A 16,646-nucleotide genomic window follows, 5' to 3' on the forward strand; every position below is an offset into this window, starting at 1 on the left:
CAACAGACTGCCACTCCTCTCTTGCACTCTGCCGGGCTTCCAAGTGTTGGTCTTAGTAGAATGCAGTAGAAGCCAATGATGTTTATAAACACTAGATGCAGATTTTTAAATAGTCTGGGCCAAAACTAATTAATAATTTAGAGATCCCAATGAAACAATAGTAAAATGGCATATTCAATTGATTTGTGGCAAAAAAAAAAGTTCAACACTTTGTGCATTGAATAATTCGAAGAAGTATGACAGTAGAATTGGGTATGCAATAATTGGATTTGTTGTCATCATACTGGAGAGGTTTCTTTTCTCCAACAGATATATCAGTTTTAAACATTTCCCCATAATTTTCAGTGTAACATTTCACCCCTCCAATATCCATAAATTCAGGGGCTATTGGATACACACCCACTGAAACTAAAGACAAGGAAACAACAATGGGAGAAACTGCTTCTTTGTTTTGTACATTTTCCTCATTGTCCAGAATGAAAGTTAAATGCTTTAGTGGCAACATCATTCATACTGAGACTCCAAAAATCAAAGTAGGGACCTGCTGTCAATGATAGTGCTTCGTCAAGAAGGCTTCAATTAAACCTTGTAGCACAAGGTGTCACCCCTCCAGTGAACACACTGAAGTCAGTTAGATGCCAAAAGCAACTCCCCTCAGAGATATGGAGACTTGCTGACCTGGTCTTGTGTCACAGCAGGAGCGGGGGTTCTTTAATTTAATTTGATTTGATTCACAAGTGCCCACTTATTTTACAGTCAAGGTCTCAGGGCTATGCTCTCATCTTTTCTGAGAAGTGTCAAGCTAAAGGCAAAGAAATCTGTGTCAGCAAATGGGATACACAGTGCACACCTGCTTTCCTCCATTACCAAATAGCATTCTGGGAGAACATAAATCCTGCACACTTGGCCTTTGTTTTGTTTTTTTGTCCTTTGCATATGCCACTAAATCAAACTGTATCCAGAGCTGTGAAACCTGACTCACTCATTTCTAATCGCCAGCCAAGAAATGAATTATCAGGCAGGGACAATCAGGACATTTGCTAGGCAAAAAAAAAAAGGGAAACAGATGGCAATAGGGGATAACGGTAGATAAAAGGTAAGAAGACTAAAATTGGCTTCAGGCAGATCTTTAAATTAAAACATTGGCCTTTTTTTGGAAACATACTTTGTAATCAGTTGTACCCTTTTCTGATCGTACTTATTTGAAGTTAGGGAGGGAGGTATGGCGAGCTTGTATTATTGTGAATAGTTAGAGTAGTAGAAAAATACTAAACATTCCAGTGCTGTACCTGGGCATGGTATTTGATTTAAAGAAGAAGACATTATCAGTGGCAGAAAGTGGAAGCTGCCTGATGTGTATTGAGTCAGTAGCAACAACTGTTCATCTATCAGTGAAACTATTTTAGATGGTGGAAAAAGACTACTGTCCCAGGAAGTGTCAGGCTTGGAACTTCATTCCCAAGCCAATCTCCCTGTATGCCCGTTGGAAGTGTTCTGTCTCGGGAACCAACACCTTCAGCCATCTAGGGTCTATATGTACTGTATGTCTGGATTTTTAATTTGATTGAGTTCAATCATTGCATTGACTCACTTGAAAGGAATTTAGGACATATGCTTTAAATTGAGGTGAATGCCTTTCAAAAGTCGTACCTCATTCTTTGGTGGTGACAGTGAGACGGGTGACTCATTCCTGTTTTAACAGAAGTTGAGGTCTAAATCCAGTCTACGGATTGGGCTGCAGTCCCACTTTCACACTAACCGCCACTTCTGCGCTGTATCCAGACATATCCAGTTTGGTAATGTTGCCCACATAGCTAACAGTCTCCCCAGCCCTTTTCTTTTTTTCTCAGTGCTTTGAGGTTGGTGTCATTCTGAGCAACCCCTCTGTACACGGTTGTGGCTGAAACGGTTTGAACTTAAAACGTCAAGGACGAAAAAAAGAGCAATTCCTGTCTCTCAGCGACCGCTACTTAGGACTCAACCAAAAGGTTATGAAATACAGTTAGTAGTAGATTAGTTTTCTTTGCAATAATACATTGGAAGGACTTTGACAGTAGAAGTACAGTTGGTTTTACCTGAGTTTAACTTATGTGAAATCATAATGTCATCACCAGTATTTGCACATGGGACGAGGGTAGTTTTCAATATGTACAGAGGAGTCATACTGTGGGTCAGAATGTGCTCAGGCTGCATAGTTCTGTCTTGATTTAACCAGGTTTAAGAGAGTCATAAAACAAAAACCCTAAACAGCCCTATAGCTTGACCATCATTCTGCTTCTCAATGTCCAAACTGAACTGAGACACAAAACACTTTAATAGCACCCTGTTTGTTACCAATGGTTGCAACCTATTAGCCTATGGTTATCCATAATTTAGCTCTTTAGCCTATATACTGGAATATACAGTATGACGGATAAGAACAAACAAAATACACAACAGAATTTATTTATATTTGCAATACATTTTCACTTAAAGTAATCCAAATGCAAGGATAATTTCTGTTTAAACAATGCCCGGCCTATTGGGTACTGGCTGATATTGTTTAAGATTGGTTCCACCCTCTAGTGAGCTCAGCTATGGTACCACATATTTATTTCCACTATGTGTGCAAGATTTGTGCTGTGCAGACAGGTGCGTATTAATGTATTGCAACTGGTTACTCTTGTCTTTGCTGTGAAATTGTTGGCTTACCAGGATTAAATGTCACCAAATCAAACAGAAATTGCCACAAGTTTTAAAATGAGCAGTGAAGTTAAATTTATCTGTTGGGTTATAACAAAAGGCTGATACTTTTAGCACTCTTAGCTATCCCTTCATTCATCTCCTTGAATGAAGAGATGTATTTTTTTCAGCAGTGTAGAGGCAACACAACAATGACTTCATTATTATTCACGCTAATGAGGTGTAATGAAGTGTATTATTCAATGTCAAAGTAACTGGCAGAGGAGAAACAAATTAGGTGTGTGCAAATTATTGCATAGGTATGTAAATATATTGACTGTCTTTGATATGCTATATAACCTGTTAATTCACGTGAAGACCCACATGAGCCTGGAATTGTCAGGCTTCAAGATTTTTCTTCTTACGTGTGTGTGTGTGTGTGTGTGTGTGTGTGTGTGTGTGTGTGTGTGTGTGTTTGCGCATGCACGCATGTGTGTGCGCCTCCATTTTCACCTCTGCTCTGCTGGCGGTTGACCATACCCCCAAGGGTCCAGCGGCGGTCCAATCTCTTCAGATGGGCTTTGCGTCTCTTAGTGACTGATAGTGATGATGAGGATGATGATGATGATGATGATGAGGAGGAGGAGCAACCAAGACAAAACAAAAAAAGCGTCAAAAATAAAAAGTTAGTTGTACCAGTTGCATAATTAGTGTTATTTTCTGGAAAGCAAATTCCGTTAGTTATGCAGCGTATAATAGTACAGTGTTTCGAATGAATTCAAAATCAAGATTGCACCTGCAGCTGCAAGTATAAGCAAAGTAGACAAGGTAAATAAATATCAACATTGAATGTAGAACCTAAAAATGTGTATTTTCTCCTTGAGGTGAATTTGTGTTCTTAACATGGACTGGACACCATTTTTAAAGATTATAACTGCTGTCTTTGATAAACACTGACTGAAAATCTTGTCAGGAAACACACTCCACTGTGCCATTGAGACACATCGATCTAGCAGGTAGAACCCGAGTTTGGATCACTGTAATTGCCAAAGCTAGCCACTTGCGATTTTTCCAGACAGAATTGGTAGTGTTGCTGTTGATCTTGAGCAGCTGTAGGCTGACCCGTCCACCTCCTTCACTACTTATTAGAGGGTAGTCTGTGTTATAAGCCAGCAGTTACAAAATGATGAATCCCTTTCCTGTCTTCTTCTGCAACCCAACGTCTAGAGGAAACACTGACATCCAGGACTGGACAGATGGAATCAGATGGAATCAGGGTCTGTCTTCTGTCTGTCTGTTTACAGTGGTAATTTCATTCCTGTCTCCATCTCATGTCCCCTCTTTGCCCTCTTGTCTCTTCACCTCATCTTCTGCTCCACATCTGCCCTCTCTGCTCCCTCGGTGTACTTTCCGCCACTTGTCATTTCCCCTCCTTGCCTTTTGATTTCTCTGTCTTCCATCCATCCCACTCAGTGGAGCCCTGCTCCCATTGACCCCCTAATTGAAATATCAGCTCAGCAGGCCGAGGCACAAAGGGAAATGTTATTTCGAGGTAATTTCAGAGGGGCAGGGCTATGCTGTCGGTTCCTCTCCAGCAAGCTGAGCTGTCAGTGGAATTGGGTTTCAGACCAGGCAGATATAATGAGAATGTAGGAGACGGCAGGAAGTGGGCGAGGAGATCTCAGAAGTCTGAGGTGATGATGTATGAAAACACAAAGAGACAAGGCCATGTGGGAAAATTGAGACCTGTGACATCAGATATGCTTATGATTTGACTAGGTCGTGTGTGTTTGTCATTTAAATGAAGTCCCTGGTGACAGGCCATTCTCAGAAACAACGTTCTAATCTGGTGCTTGATGTACCCAGACTGCAGCTCAACATATCAGTTTAGATGAGAGTCAGGAAGTAAATGCATTGTGTATCCTTAAAATCTGAATCATCTGCAATGCAGACACATGTATATGGAACATTTGCAAGTGTAACTATAGTATTAGTCTTTACTTATTTTCTGTAGCCGAAGTTGTCTCTTTGCTCTTCCCCAATAGGGATGGAGAGACCAGTTGCATGCACCAGGTGCACCAAGTGTCCAGCAGTACTATGTACTAGTAAATGTCATTATGAAGATGATGAAGAAAGTTATTTTGCACTGTTGTAACACATTATTATTAAAAAAAAAAAAAAAAAGACAGACTTGGTGGTTTTGCAATTGTACTATATTTGATAAGGGCAAATCTAGCAACATTTTGGAGTAATAGCTGTTCATAGTAAACAGCCAACTACAAGACATGGATCAAACGCAGAAGAGACATGTAAAAAACAATTTGTCTAGAAATCTCCTGTCTTGATTTCTTTTACTTCAAACCCAGAAGACAATGGTCCGTCTGCAATATAGAATTTAATCTGAGTTGTAGTAAAGTATCATGAATGCAGCTGGCATGACTGTGTGTGTGTCATCAGCATGATTCAGAGCCGTCTGTGTCGTAGTAGTATAATGCAATGGCACTTAACAGCACACAATCAGTGAACCACTGCACCTTTCCTGTTGTATTACCATACAAACCTGCAACTAAACAGCGTTGTGCGTCTTTGGATGCAAGCATATAAGCCTACTAGTGTGTTTGCACTTCATCTCTGTTGGATTCCCCACAGTGTCAGGAAGGGACTTCTGACACTGTGATGAAACACTCCATCCCAGCAGTCAGACTAAACATGGGAGGGGCTCACAACAAGGTGTGGCTCCTGCAAAGAGTTGCAGCCTCCCAGGGGAAATGAAAGGAATTTTCCTGCTGCGCCAAAATATTGCCAACTCCTGTAGCTATGGTCTGGTGCCATGTCATGGAACAGTGACTTTGGTCTTCAAGGTTCCTAATGTATGGATGGTAGATGGTTGATGTGTGAACATATGTTGGACTTCTCTCGTAGGTTTTCCCAGAGTGGCTTCAATGCCTTTTGGGTGTTATGAATCTAATAGTGTTTGTCTGCGCTTACCTTCTCCTGTCCTGGAAGTGCCCAAATCCAAATCGTCTCTGGTTACATTCTGGGAGTCCAGGTATGTGGCTGGCACCCAGCCCTGCTCCTCCGCTGTGCTGACAAACCACCAGCCTTTAGAGAGAGAAACAGAACAAGACAGTGTGAACATAGGTACTTTTCCACATTGCTTCGCCTATTGCCCAGTGTGTAAGGACCTTTACAGCTTGAAGTAACATGGATGAATACAAGTTTGCAAAAAAAACAAAAAACAAAACTTTCCAATAATCAAGATGAAAAAGGCAAGTTAAGAGAATGTCTGTTCGAATTAAATAACAAAATCTCTGAATTTTTTTAGAGTGAGATTAATTTTAAAGTGATGAAGATTTATCCTGTAGCTGTAACTGAGATATTTCTTTTTTTTCAGAGCTGAAGTGTTAAAGCTGTTGAAATGACACTCTAACCAAATGAGGTATCATATCATGACAACTTAACACTATCAGACATGCTTGAATGTATAACATTCTGCCTGGACTTCTTTGCTCTTGATTAATGGCATACATTTGCTTTGATATGAAGCCAAGTTACCCTTAAGATTCCCTGAATAAACATATGCTGACCAAAATCTGACTTGACTTTCAGAGGTCTCAAGAGGATCAAAGAACGTTTTCATGCAAAGAAATCCAATTATTACATATGTACATACTTGATCTCTGCTGTGACAAAAAAAAAAATAAAGAATGAAATTAGCATTGATTCATTGCAATATTATTAGTTTGAATATCACATAGCTGTTATGTTATGGCTTTTGCTGACCCAGCATGAAAGCGCCACAAAAACTTATTTTGTGCTGCAACTGCAGCCCATGGAGCCCAGAGGCAAGTCATTCGAATAAATCACGTTTTGCTGATTGTGGTTACAAGGGCTCATGGTGACAAACCAATGCATGATATATTCCCTCTAACATATATATATATATATATATATATATATATATATATATATATATATATATATATATATATATACATACATATATATATATATATATACATATATATGTGTGTGTGTATATATGTGTGTGTGTGTGTGTAATGCAAGCAGCAGCAAAATGGATAAAGTATGAGCAACTATATTTGGAATTGGGGATTGCACCTCCACCAAAGCTCCTAAATACCTGGCTCTAAAAACACCCTAAATGTAACTATTATCCCAAGGACTCACACTGGCAGTCTTCACACTGGCCTCTAGGCTACTTTTGTGTAAGTTTTGCTTCTGTGAGTAAAGTAGACTTGACAGGATTACAGAGATGGAAGGGTGGGAAATTGGAGCATGAATTGCAGCAAACAATCTTTTCCCTCCCAAATGCATCCAGTTATTGAGATGACTGCCCCAGCATACCTACCGCCCTATGGCTCGCTTTCCCCGTGAATTTTCAATTTATTCAATTTAAAACATATCTTGAGTTTTTGTAAAATGTAATGGAGAAGTATCGTTCAATAATAGCCGAAGTTCAAGTTGCAGTGACAATAAGACGAGTTACTGGTGTCAGGATTTGGGATATATTATTGGACAAAACTTAACCTGCCCAAAGTAAGCTAATTTATCATAATTCTAGCAACAACAACAAAAAAAAAGAGAAAAGAACATCTGCTGATGTTTAGGCAGGTTGACCACCAAAGGTTCTACACTGTGCTTTAACTTTTAATGCATGGGAATGTCAGCTATTTTTAAAATGGTAGATACCTTTGCACTTCTAGTCTGACATTCATCTTGAAGTGTTTCATGTCTCGTGTTTTTGAGCCAAATCAAGGTCTTCTCTGAAAAAAGAAATCAAATCCTACTCTACATCTTCAAGGATTCCAGTGTTACACTATTGTGCACTGAAAGTTAGCAGTTATACTTGGACTAACACTTCCCTGCTAAGAGGCTCTTTGAGGTTGATATATAATGGCTTTAGTCAGTGGTTCTGTACTGTTTGTTGTTTGTCAGATTAATTTTAGACTTAAATCTGAAGTACATTGATTTTATGGGAAACATAATCCAGCTGCTTTGAGAGGAGATAGATCAAAGATCATCAAAGATGATTTCAACTTATTCAACATAGGAACAGACCGATTCACTTAGATGTATAGCAACAGCCATGGGATTAAAATATTTAAAACTCTGAAAAAAAGAAGGTAAAATGACAGACAAATACAGTCATTTTTCCACTATAATTCTTCCACAGTTTTGAGTCAGGCTGTCGCAGCTGGATGGATGCAAGTAAGCCATTTAAAATAATTTAGCCCCTTCCTTGATGCCACATACTTAACTGGGCCGCATGATTGAGTGCAAACACCAAACTATGTGCAACATGTCTAGCGGTGCAGAAGAGGACAACTAGAAGGTGCTACATTCAGAGGCAGACAGAGTGGTTGTTGTTTTTTGCATTTTTAAAGATATTTTTAGGTTTCTAATCTGCCTTTGAGTGTTATTAAGTGAATCATTTTAACGAGCAAAGATAATGCAATGATGCGAATCCTTAACTTGAACCCGAGTTATGACGCATGGAGTTGAATGCAACTTCGAAAAGTAGTGCTCATTTCCCGTCGGTGCCAGACTGATTTAAAGTCCAGGTGCTTAGTGAAGTAGAAAAGGCCTATTTTTTATTTATTATTTTTAGATAACAAGACTAAAATAGAACATAGTCAGTAATCTTTTATTTGTATTCAAAATAAATTATTTTTCCAGCTAATCTTAAAATTATAATTCATGTATTATGCCTTGTGAAAACCAGGTTGCTCAGTCTACATCATAATGTATGTGCTCTGCAATAGTTACAATAAAAATGCACCATACAGCACCCTTTTAGGAGACGTGGCTACAGCCAGTGTGTTGGAAGCCACTGCTAGCTTGGAAACCATGCCTATGGCTGCATAGGTGCTACTGTGGTCAGTCTGATCAGAACTGGACAACATGTAGTCATTAAAAAGAGAGCAAAGAGCACCACTTGCACTGTGGACCAGCTTTGGACAATATCCCAACTCAACACTGTTCACTGCTTGCAATGGGGCACTCACACACATCAACTAATCCAAGAATTTAACTGGAAAAAACTAAATAAAGTGCAAAACAACAGCTAAATGGAAGCACAGAATGACAAAAGAGAACCAGAAAAAGCCAAAAGAGGGAAAGCCAGCAGACATTTGGCTGATGTTTCAAAGCTGCAGTATTCCACAGTAATTCTCTCTCTATAAATGACACATCACGGTTTCCTTTCAGTTTCTTTTTTTTGGGGATCTTCAGAATGGGTACTACAGAGTTTTGGCAATGACGGATATCAGAAATATAACATTTATTGATGCGGGTTGCAAAGCAAGTCTCTCTCTTGTCTTTCTCTCTAAGCCAGTAATGAAGAACAGATCCCCCTAGGGAGAACACAGTGCCGGAACTGATTGCTTCTCCTCAGTATTGAATAGCCCGTTTTTCTGCAAAGTAGACAAAATGGGAGATTCAAAGAATACGCCTGAAATAGCCACACAACAATTACTACTTCCTTATAGGAATGTTGGCATTAGCCGCAGTATCAGCTTTAACGAGGACTGCACCAACTTTAATTGAGGAGTTCTGACGATCATTCCTTAACTCCGCCATGACTGGACTGGCAAGAGATATATATATATTCATATGCTTGAAATGCAAAATCAGTTTATCAGTGTGAAGTGTTAACAAACCCCAGCAGGAAGGTAAATCAAGACTTGCATCAGTTAAAATAAAAATTAAAAAGAAGATATAGCAATTCATATCCTGAGGTAAATTCTTCAGTTGACAGGCTGCATTTGTAAATGCAAACCTAAGAAAATATCTGTTATGTTGAATGGCAAAATTCAGTAAACAAAATAATAAGTTTTAAATAATGAGAATTGAACTGTGTCAAACATCAAATTTCATGAGCACAACTTGGACCGTCATCAGTATCCTAGAAAGTCCATACTTAGACAATCAATAACTTGTCAGTTTGCTTTAAAACTTGCATACACTTCAAAGATGATCCTTCGGTTAAAAAAAAGAAAAAGAAAAGGGCCACCCATCTCTTTCTGTGCAGTCTTTTTTTATTAGAATGTCTGGGCCAATTTCAGGGTTCTGGTTTTAACTGCACTGTAAGATGGAGGCATTACAACAGTTTAAAGCTCATGTTACCTGGTTAAGGTTTTCATAAAACACATGGGTGTTGTCCCTGAGGCAAACCTGTTGGAGGTAAAAAGGAATAGCCAGTGCTGCGGCTGTCAGTAACCACTGATGACTGAGTATCGTAATCATGGAATCAGGAATAATGTTGATCTGTGTGTGTGTGCGTGTGTGCGCCAACATGTGTTTCCCTCCCTTTAGCTTCTCTGACAAGCATCTACACACTCATAAGACACGCCTCTGCGCTAGCACGCTAATCCCTCTCATTTGGACAACATACTTTCAAAATACGCTACAGTCCACGAGCTTTCCGTCACATCTTCTTTTCTCGCTGTGCTTACTGAGCAATGCCGTTTTCAGCCTGAGCCACTTAAGGTGGCTCCCTGGTCAGACTAGTCCCCAATGAGACCTCACCCAGACAGGGTGAGCCCCACTCAGAGATGAAAGACAAGGGCACTTTGGCATCTTTGAATGCCTCAGGGTGAAGCTAGCTAAGCCACAGTATTGTGAGAATAATACCAAAGTATTTCTTGGTTCAAGACATAGCACTTCAAGTCAAGTAACAGTGCTGTCTATTTTATTGCCTATAGGCTTCCCTTGTGGATCAGGTATAAGACATTGTTTCTGTTATCTTAATAATGAAACAAGACAATGTGGTCTCACACAAAATGTTACGTTGAAAAAGCAACTAGTTAATTTTTCAGGTCTAGGTAACATTTTTTCTGAATCCTTTACACTGCAAACAAGTGTATCGTCCAATCACATGCATTATGTGAAATGAATGTTACATCTTCCCAGTAAAACATCAACAATCAACAATAGCGGCTTACATGCACACTATGTTTGCCTTTCAGCACCAAGCTGTATTTAACGAATGAGAAGTGAATAACAGAAAAAACAATCTCACAACACAAAGAAAGGTATCGCGGATCAAACGGCTCACTGTCATTCCAATTTCACAGAGGGACTGGAATCATATTTCAACCTTTTTACGAGAAGATGAAAGTCTCCTCTCAATCCCTCTTGAGTAGGATGACATGTACACTTTAACAATGTCCTGTCACAACAGTGTTGTTCACTTTCCACTGTTTCTGTTTTAGATTTGTGTTGCAGCAAGTGGGAAGACTTTTTGTCCAAATGTTTTGAATTCCCATGTTCACAATCGGTGTGTGAAACCCCTCACTTTGAGCCACCTATGACAAACTTGTAGTCATGATGGAATACAAAATAGTGATAGGCCTCCCACCTCTGTCCTTGAACACTAATCATTAAAGGAATAGTCTGGTACAAGGATAAACCTTTGCATGGATGCTATATTTTACGAGATGACATCCTGGGGTCAGTGAAAGTTGCCTTGTAAGATGTTTCCAAAGGCCCTGACTTTGAATGTCCAAAAAAATAAAAAATAATATAAAATAACTGGCGTTTTAGTTTCAGAAGTCCTTGCCGTGAAAAAATAGTGAGGCTTTCTATGACCAAATCCAGCATACCTGTAACATGTTTATCTGTCCAACTGCTGAGTTGATATCAGAGTGTTAAATAGATCTACCCAATCACTTTACTCGGACTGTCGCAAATTGCCCACAAAACTTGTCAGTTAAAAGTGCCAAGAATATTTGAGAAAACAGCATCTCTGGCTGTTTGCCTGGCACACTAACCCAAAATCATTTTGTCTCAGTGTACTCACTGCTTTTTCTCAACAGCCAATTGCTTTTTATTTCGACCATAATTGAATAATGGCTGGAATAGCAGAATTGGTGAATTAAATTTAAATGTATTGTTAAATGTGGAATATCATGCAGCAGACAGAAATTTAGTTTTTTAGCAAAACAGTCACGTTTATCTGTGTAGAATACTCCAGCTTAGCACAGAGGCCTCCTAACACTAAAGGTCAACTTACAACTATGTAACCTATGAACTACCTGGAAATACAGGACTATGCCGTTTCTAATGACTTGCATGCATCAAATAACGTGGCGTTGGTAATTAAGCCAACATAACGAAAAGTGGACTCGTAGATATTTGCATTGCACACTAGCGAAACTGGAACCATGTTGTAGCTTGCAGTAGCAAAAGCCAAATTAACAAGCATCTTCAACCAGTTTGACTGACTATCTTTCAGTCTAATTGGCAATCAAACGAAAACAAAAAGGTTTTGTGTGCGAAGAAGGAAATGCCCCTGTGTCTTTGTGGGTTCTCTCTGGGTTCTTCAAACAAATACAATGACCTTTACTCTCTGTCTCCTTCCATGCTATCCAACACACCATATCATTTACATGGTCACACGTTCAGATTTCTCCAGCTGAGACATTCCTCCTGCTATGCTCCCTACTGTTCTCGTGTCCCAGAAGAAACCAGAGAGAGACACCTCAGACAGTAGCCCAGACAGGGCCTCATTCTCTTCTTTCAAGAACGGTTTCAGCCTCCCCAAATCCCCGGTTTCCCTCGGTAGGACATAAATTTCAATTTAGTAGATAGCAAAGGATATAATGACCTTGGCAACAAGCAAACTCATCCACTTTAACACTGATCCATCCCCTTCAACCAACAGATTTAGGGTCAAACCAGGGGAAAATTGTTCGTCTTGACAAAGTCCATTCAAACAGCTGGCTTAAGTCTTGCAAGGGCAATAGCTTCTGTGTCAAAACGACCAGCTTACAATGTTAGTTGAAAGTGGGATGGTTGTCTATTCATAAATAAGGGGCAACAAATCAATCTAGAATACAAGGAGTTTGGGGAAGGAAGTCAACCTTTAAAGAGGAAAGCAGGTCAAATGTGGATTTCTGCTTTATTTTAAGAGACCAGGAGGCTGTCGTAAAAATTTGAAAGTGGAATGGGGGTTTTGGGAAACTATATATGCTCTCAGATGTGTTTATCTTGGCATAGCCTTTGGGTGATGTCATCTTCCCTGTCGCCGTCACTGCTGTTCCTCTACTTTTCTGGCCAAGTAAATGAGCACACACACAGCTCAAGTTTTTAGGAGTTCAGAAGATGCAGTTATTGCACAAATGTGACAGTGGGAGTGGTGAGCAGATGGTGTAGTTGCCGAATAAGACCACCCTATGATGCACGTACATTTCTCCTACGTTTCTAATCAGACATGAAAAGAAAAGCTTGCAAATTCCTAAGACCTCTTGAGCTGAGCCTTAAAAATGGATGAAAATTAAAACATGTTTGTCCTTGAAAGACACTTACTTCATCCAGGATAAGTCTGGCCGACAGCCATCACATCACAACTTCATTTAGAAATAAAACCTTAAACATTCGACAAGCTGCTTCAGCACAAAAACCCTGGCGTTATCACTGAAAGATTCGCAAGGAAGGCATCGCTAAGAGAATGGATTTGCACATGCAATCAGTATGTAGATAAGAGCCGAGGGAATTATTTGTACTAAGACTTAGTTTAGAGTGCATACTGCTGGCTGTCAGGGCTGCTTGCATGGAAAATGAGTTCCAGCTCTGGAATGACTAAATAAAGCTTCCACATAGAGGTGAAGTCCTGGGTCTATCCGCACTGTTTGTACTGACATGTCAGTTCTTAGGTTAAATTTTCGCACCTTTTTCTCCCAAACAGAATAGTTTAATGAATTATCCTAATTTTTAGTAAAAATGTTTTCTGCTGTGTTCACTTGCCAATGTTGTTGCAAACAGCAAGACACTACCGTCTGACCAAAACAACACCTTTCCTCCAAACAAACAGAGGGAGAGGATGCTGTCAAGGTAGAGACACAAGGAGTGAGTGTGTTTATTCTACTAGTTTAGAGTAAGAAAAAGAATCACCAAAACAGGAAGAAACTAACCAAGTTTCAGACAGTTCTAAAAATATCACATCACAGCCCTTAAAAAGAAGAAACCACTCACCGCTTTCGCTCTTCTCAATTACATCCACGGTCTCGCCAGCCTTGAGACTGATTTCCGAGTTCTCTTGCCTCTCGTAGTTTGCCACGGCCACGTACTGCTCCAAGACCATGGGCTCCGAGCTGTCGTTCCCTGAGGTAAAGAAACAGGCTGTCAGCCATCTGCCTGCCGTGGCACCGCGCGAACGACTCCCACAGCCAATTATGCCACCGCCACCAGGCGACGGGTACATCGCCATGGGCCAACCCCTGCTTCCTGCCTCCCTGACCAATCAAAGCAAAGGCTCCCAACTTTGCTGCATCCTCTTGAACGTGTGGCCATACAGCTGAGCCGACTCCCAGGCCACAGCGAGGGACTGAGAAGCATCGGTAGGTATCAAAACAAGAAGAAAGAGGGCAGTAAAACTGTCTGCAGGGGCAGCAAAATGCACCTAGCGTAGTTCCATGGCATAAACGGGAATGCAGCAGTGCAGAAGCAGAAAGGCAAAATGTAGAAGAGGAAATAAAACGATCCACTGGTGGCTGTAGGGGAAGGATTGAGGAGCAAATGACTGGAAGAACGGTAAAGTTTCCCTGTGGAAAATCAACAGTGCGGTTGGGAGGAAAGGCCTCCCCTCTGCTGCCTTTGGGAGTCAGCCGTTGGACGGAGCATTGAGCGGGGGGGTAGTGAGCACACCAATCATCGCAGTCGGCACAGCTGGCCTTAAATAGAAACATATGAGCGGAGTGGAGGGAGAGAAGCAGGGCAGGAGGCTGCATGTTTATGTGAAACAAAAGTTTTGCTCTGCGTTTGACCACTGCGTTCCACTCTTAGTATATAGTTAGGAAGTCTTTTAAATGACATTGAGTCTCTCTGCAAGATGCTGATCTGAGTGGTGCTGCAGAAATCTTCTTTGATTGCTGCTGATTTGATTTAATTTGATTTGAGTGACAGAAGGGTGACTTTTAAATTAGGGAATGTTTGTAGTCTGTACCGTGTGTGGAAGAATACACTGTCCTGGAATGGAGGCAGCTGGTAGCAGGATTGTGGAGCCGGGCTGTCATTTTGGTAGTATTATTAATTTAGGTTGGACTAAGTTGGACTTCACTGAAGGCCAAGGCATGAAACACATGGCACGCCACTGGAAAACTTCTCTACGAGTTAATTTAATGTTTGTTATTAAGATTTCAACACAAGGTCCTTGATGGATAGTTTAATTAAATGCTAAATGGAATGCTAAATAACAGTTTTAAGTAGCTGCTGATTCCCTTTTTTAAAAAATTGAGATGACGTTTTTAACATGCCACAATTTATTAAAAAAAAAAAAAAAAAAAAAAAAAAGACTGGTGCAGAGTTTAAAATTCTTCAGTAATGAGCTAAAACACACAAACCAGCTAATTGGCAAAGTTGGAGAGAAAGCGGAAAGAATTTTCGCAACAAAAAAAAAATCCATTTTCCGACTTGGTGCAGAACTTTCTAACAAACATAAAACCAATCTCGAAAATAACTGACATTGTTGGGTTAAGTATGCTATATCCTGCACCTGAAGTGTGACTTTCAGTAGAAACCAGAGGACAGTCGACTTGCCTGGATCAAATCATCAAATGGAAACAATGTTGTTTTGCTTTTTTTCTGGAAAACAAATCATGTTTTCAGCGTGTAATGGCTTCTGCACACCATAGCACACATAAATCCAAAGAAGCCTCTTTTCAAGTTGTTGTTCACTGTCCAACTCTGTGTCCTCAGAATTCTCCCAGTAAGCAAAATAAACCAAAGCAACATGCAGCCAGTGCACACATGTAGTCTGCCTGGGGGAATGAGGCAAATCATATCCAGCCACGTTAAAAAGTCGAAGACTATTCTAATGCCATCAATGCCTTATTGAGAAACAGAAGGAATCCTGAGGCCTGGTACATTCTATCACTGCTCATTGCTCATGGTTTTCTTTTGTTTCTTGCAAGATAACCAGTTTCCCCCGAACTCGCACTGACGAGCTGATCGTTCTAATGGAGGCACCAAATGCACGTGTTGTCTTTTTTCCTGGAATGCCGCAATTACAGTGAAATGTCCCAGAGAATATTCACCAGCTGGCGGAAATCTGTGATTGTGTTTGTGTCAGGATGCACATTGCTATCTGTAGGGGGATGGGCAAATGTTTTTTAATAGAAATGTTTACTTGCAAAGAAGAGGCCGTGAATGAGTTCATAGGCTGTTGTCTTGCCTTCACATTTGGAGTCACATTGCAGCCAAATGCAAAGAATCAGATGCGAAACCTCACTTCAGTCGAGCTTAAGAGTCAATGCTTGGCTTTGGGACAGTAGAGACAGACGGCAAGACTGCAGAGATGGGGAAGGTGGGTGAAAAGAGTGGAGGATGACAGCGCATGCAAGCTTGACAAAGTTGAAAGGTGGAAAAGATAAGCTTAACAGCAGAAGAAAAAAAGAAAGGCATGTCTGTCCTGCACAACCACAATAGGGGCGCAGGGGAGCAAGCTTCTTTAGCATGTTGACAAAGACACACAAGGCTACCTGAGGCCTCTTTCCTGGGGCTGTCTGTAAAGCCGTACATCCATACTGCAGATGGAGAGAGGGAAGGAGAGAAGCAGAGAAAGAGATTATTCAGATTGACAGCATGCAGAAGCACGTGTATGGTTTAGCAAAAAGCTTGGTGACAAAAGCTCCTCCTTTTCACACTGAATGAACCCAGAATGTGAAGAGAGGTCAAGAAAGTCCTGAGTCAGACACCAAATCTATCCTTACCCTGGGCCAAAGGAATTAATAGCGGTACAAGCCCACTGCATTTTCAATCTGAGACTCCCACCCTTTCCAGTGCCTCTCTTTGGACAGACAAAAGCAGTTGAGCCACTCGTCCTACTTCCATCTCATCGTATCTTTCGAAATTTTTCTTCCACTCCTGGGGAAGGAGTTCCTGCTATGTTTGGGATGGGCGGCAGCCACTCCTAAAGTCCTTCCAAACTAGTCCCAATCCCCTAACACTCCTGAGAAACAGAT

The 16,646-nt window shown here is 40.6% G+C and overlaps 1 protein-coding gene across 4 annotated transcripts in view; it reads right to left on the bottom strand.

The window, feature by feature from the left end:
• Window positions 1–16,646, bottom strand: part of sh3pxd2aa (SH3 and PX domains 2Aa) — a 78,290-nt gene that overhangs the window by 12,036 nt on the left and 49,608 nt on the right. For 2 of the 4 annotated variants that reach the window (XM_076035299.1, XM_076035290.1), the window contains exons 7-10: window positions 16,164–16,208; window positions 13,660–13,788; window positions 5,650–5,763; window positions 3,175–3,258 (exon numbers count right to left, since the gene is read on the bottom strand). In XM_076035299.1, coding sequence (XP_075891414.1) covers window positions 3,175–3,258; window positions 5,650–5,763; window positions 13,660–13,788; window positions 16,164–16,208 — 372 coding nt within the window. The remainder of the gene's footprint in view (window positions 1–3,174; window positions 3,259–5,649; window positions 5,764–13,659; window positions 13,789–16,163; window positions 16,209–16,646) is intronic. The other 2 variants (XM_076035318.1, XM_076035308.1) reach the window with 1 other exon arrangement.

This window comes from Nelusetta ayraudi, unplaced genomic scaffold (genome assembly GCF_046127955.1).
Source record: "Nelusetta ayraudi isolate G7.1 ecotype Tasmania unplaced genomic scaffold, CSIRO-AGI_Nayr_v1 ptg000004l, whole genome shotgun sequence".
In the NCBI taxonomy this organism is placed as follows: Eukaryota; Metazoa; Chordata; class Actinopteri; order Tetraodontiformes; family Monacanthidae; genus Nelusetta; species Nelusetta ayraudi.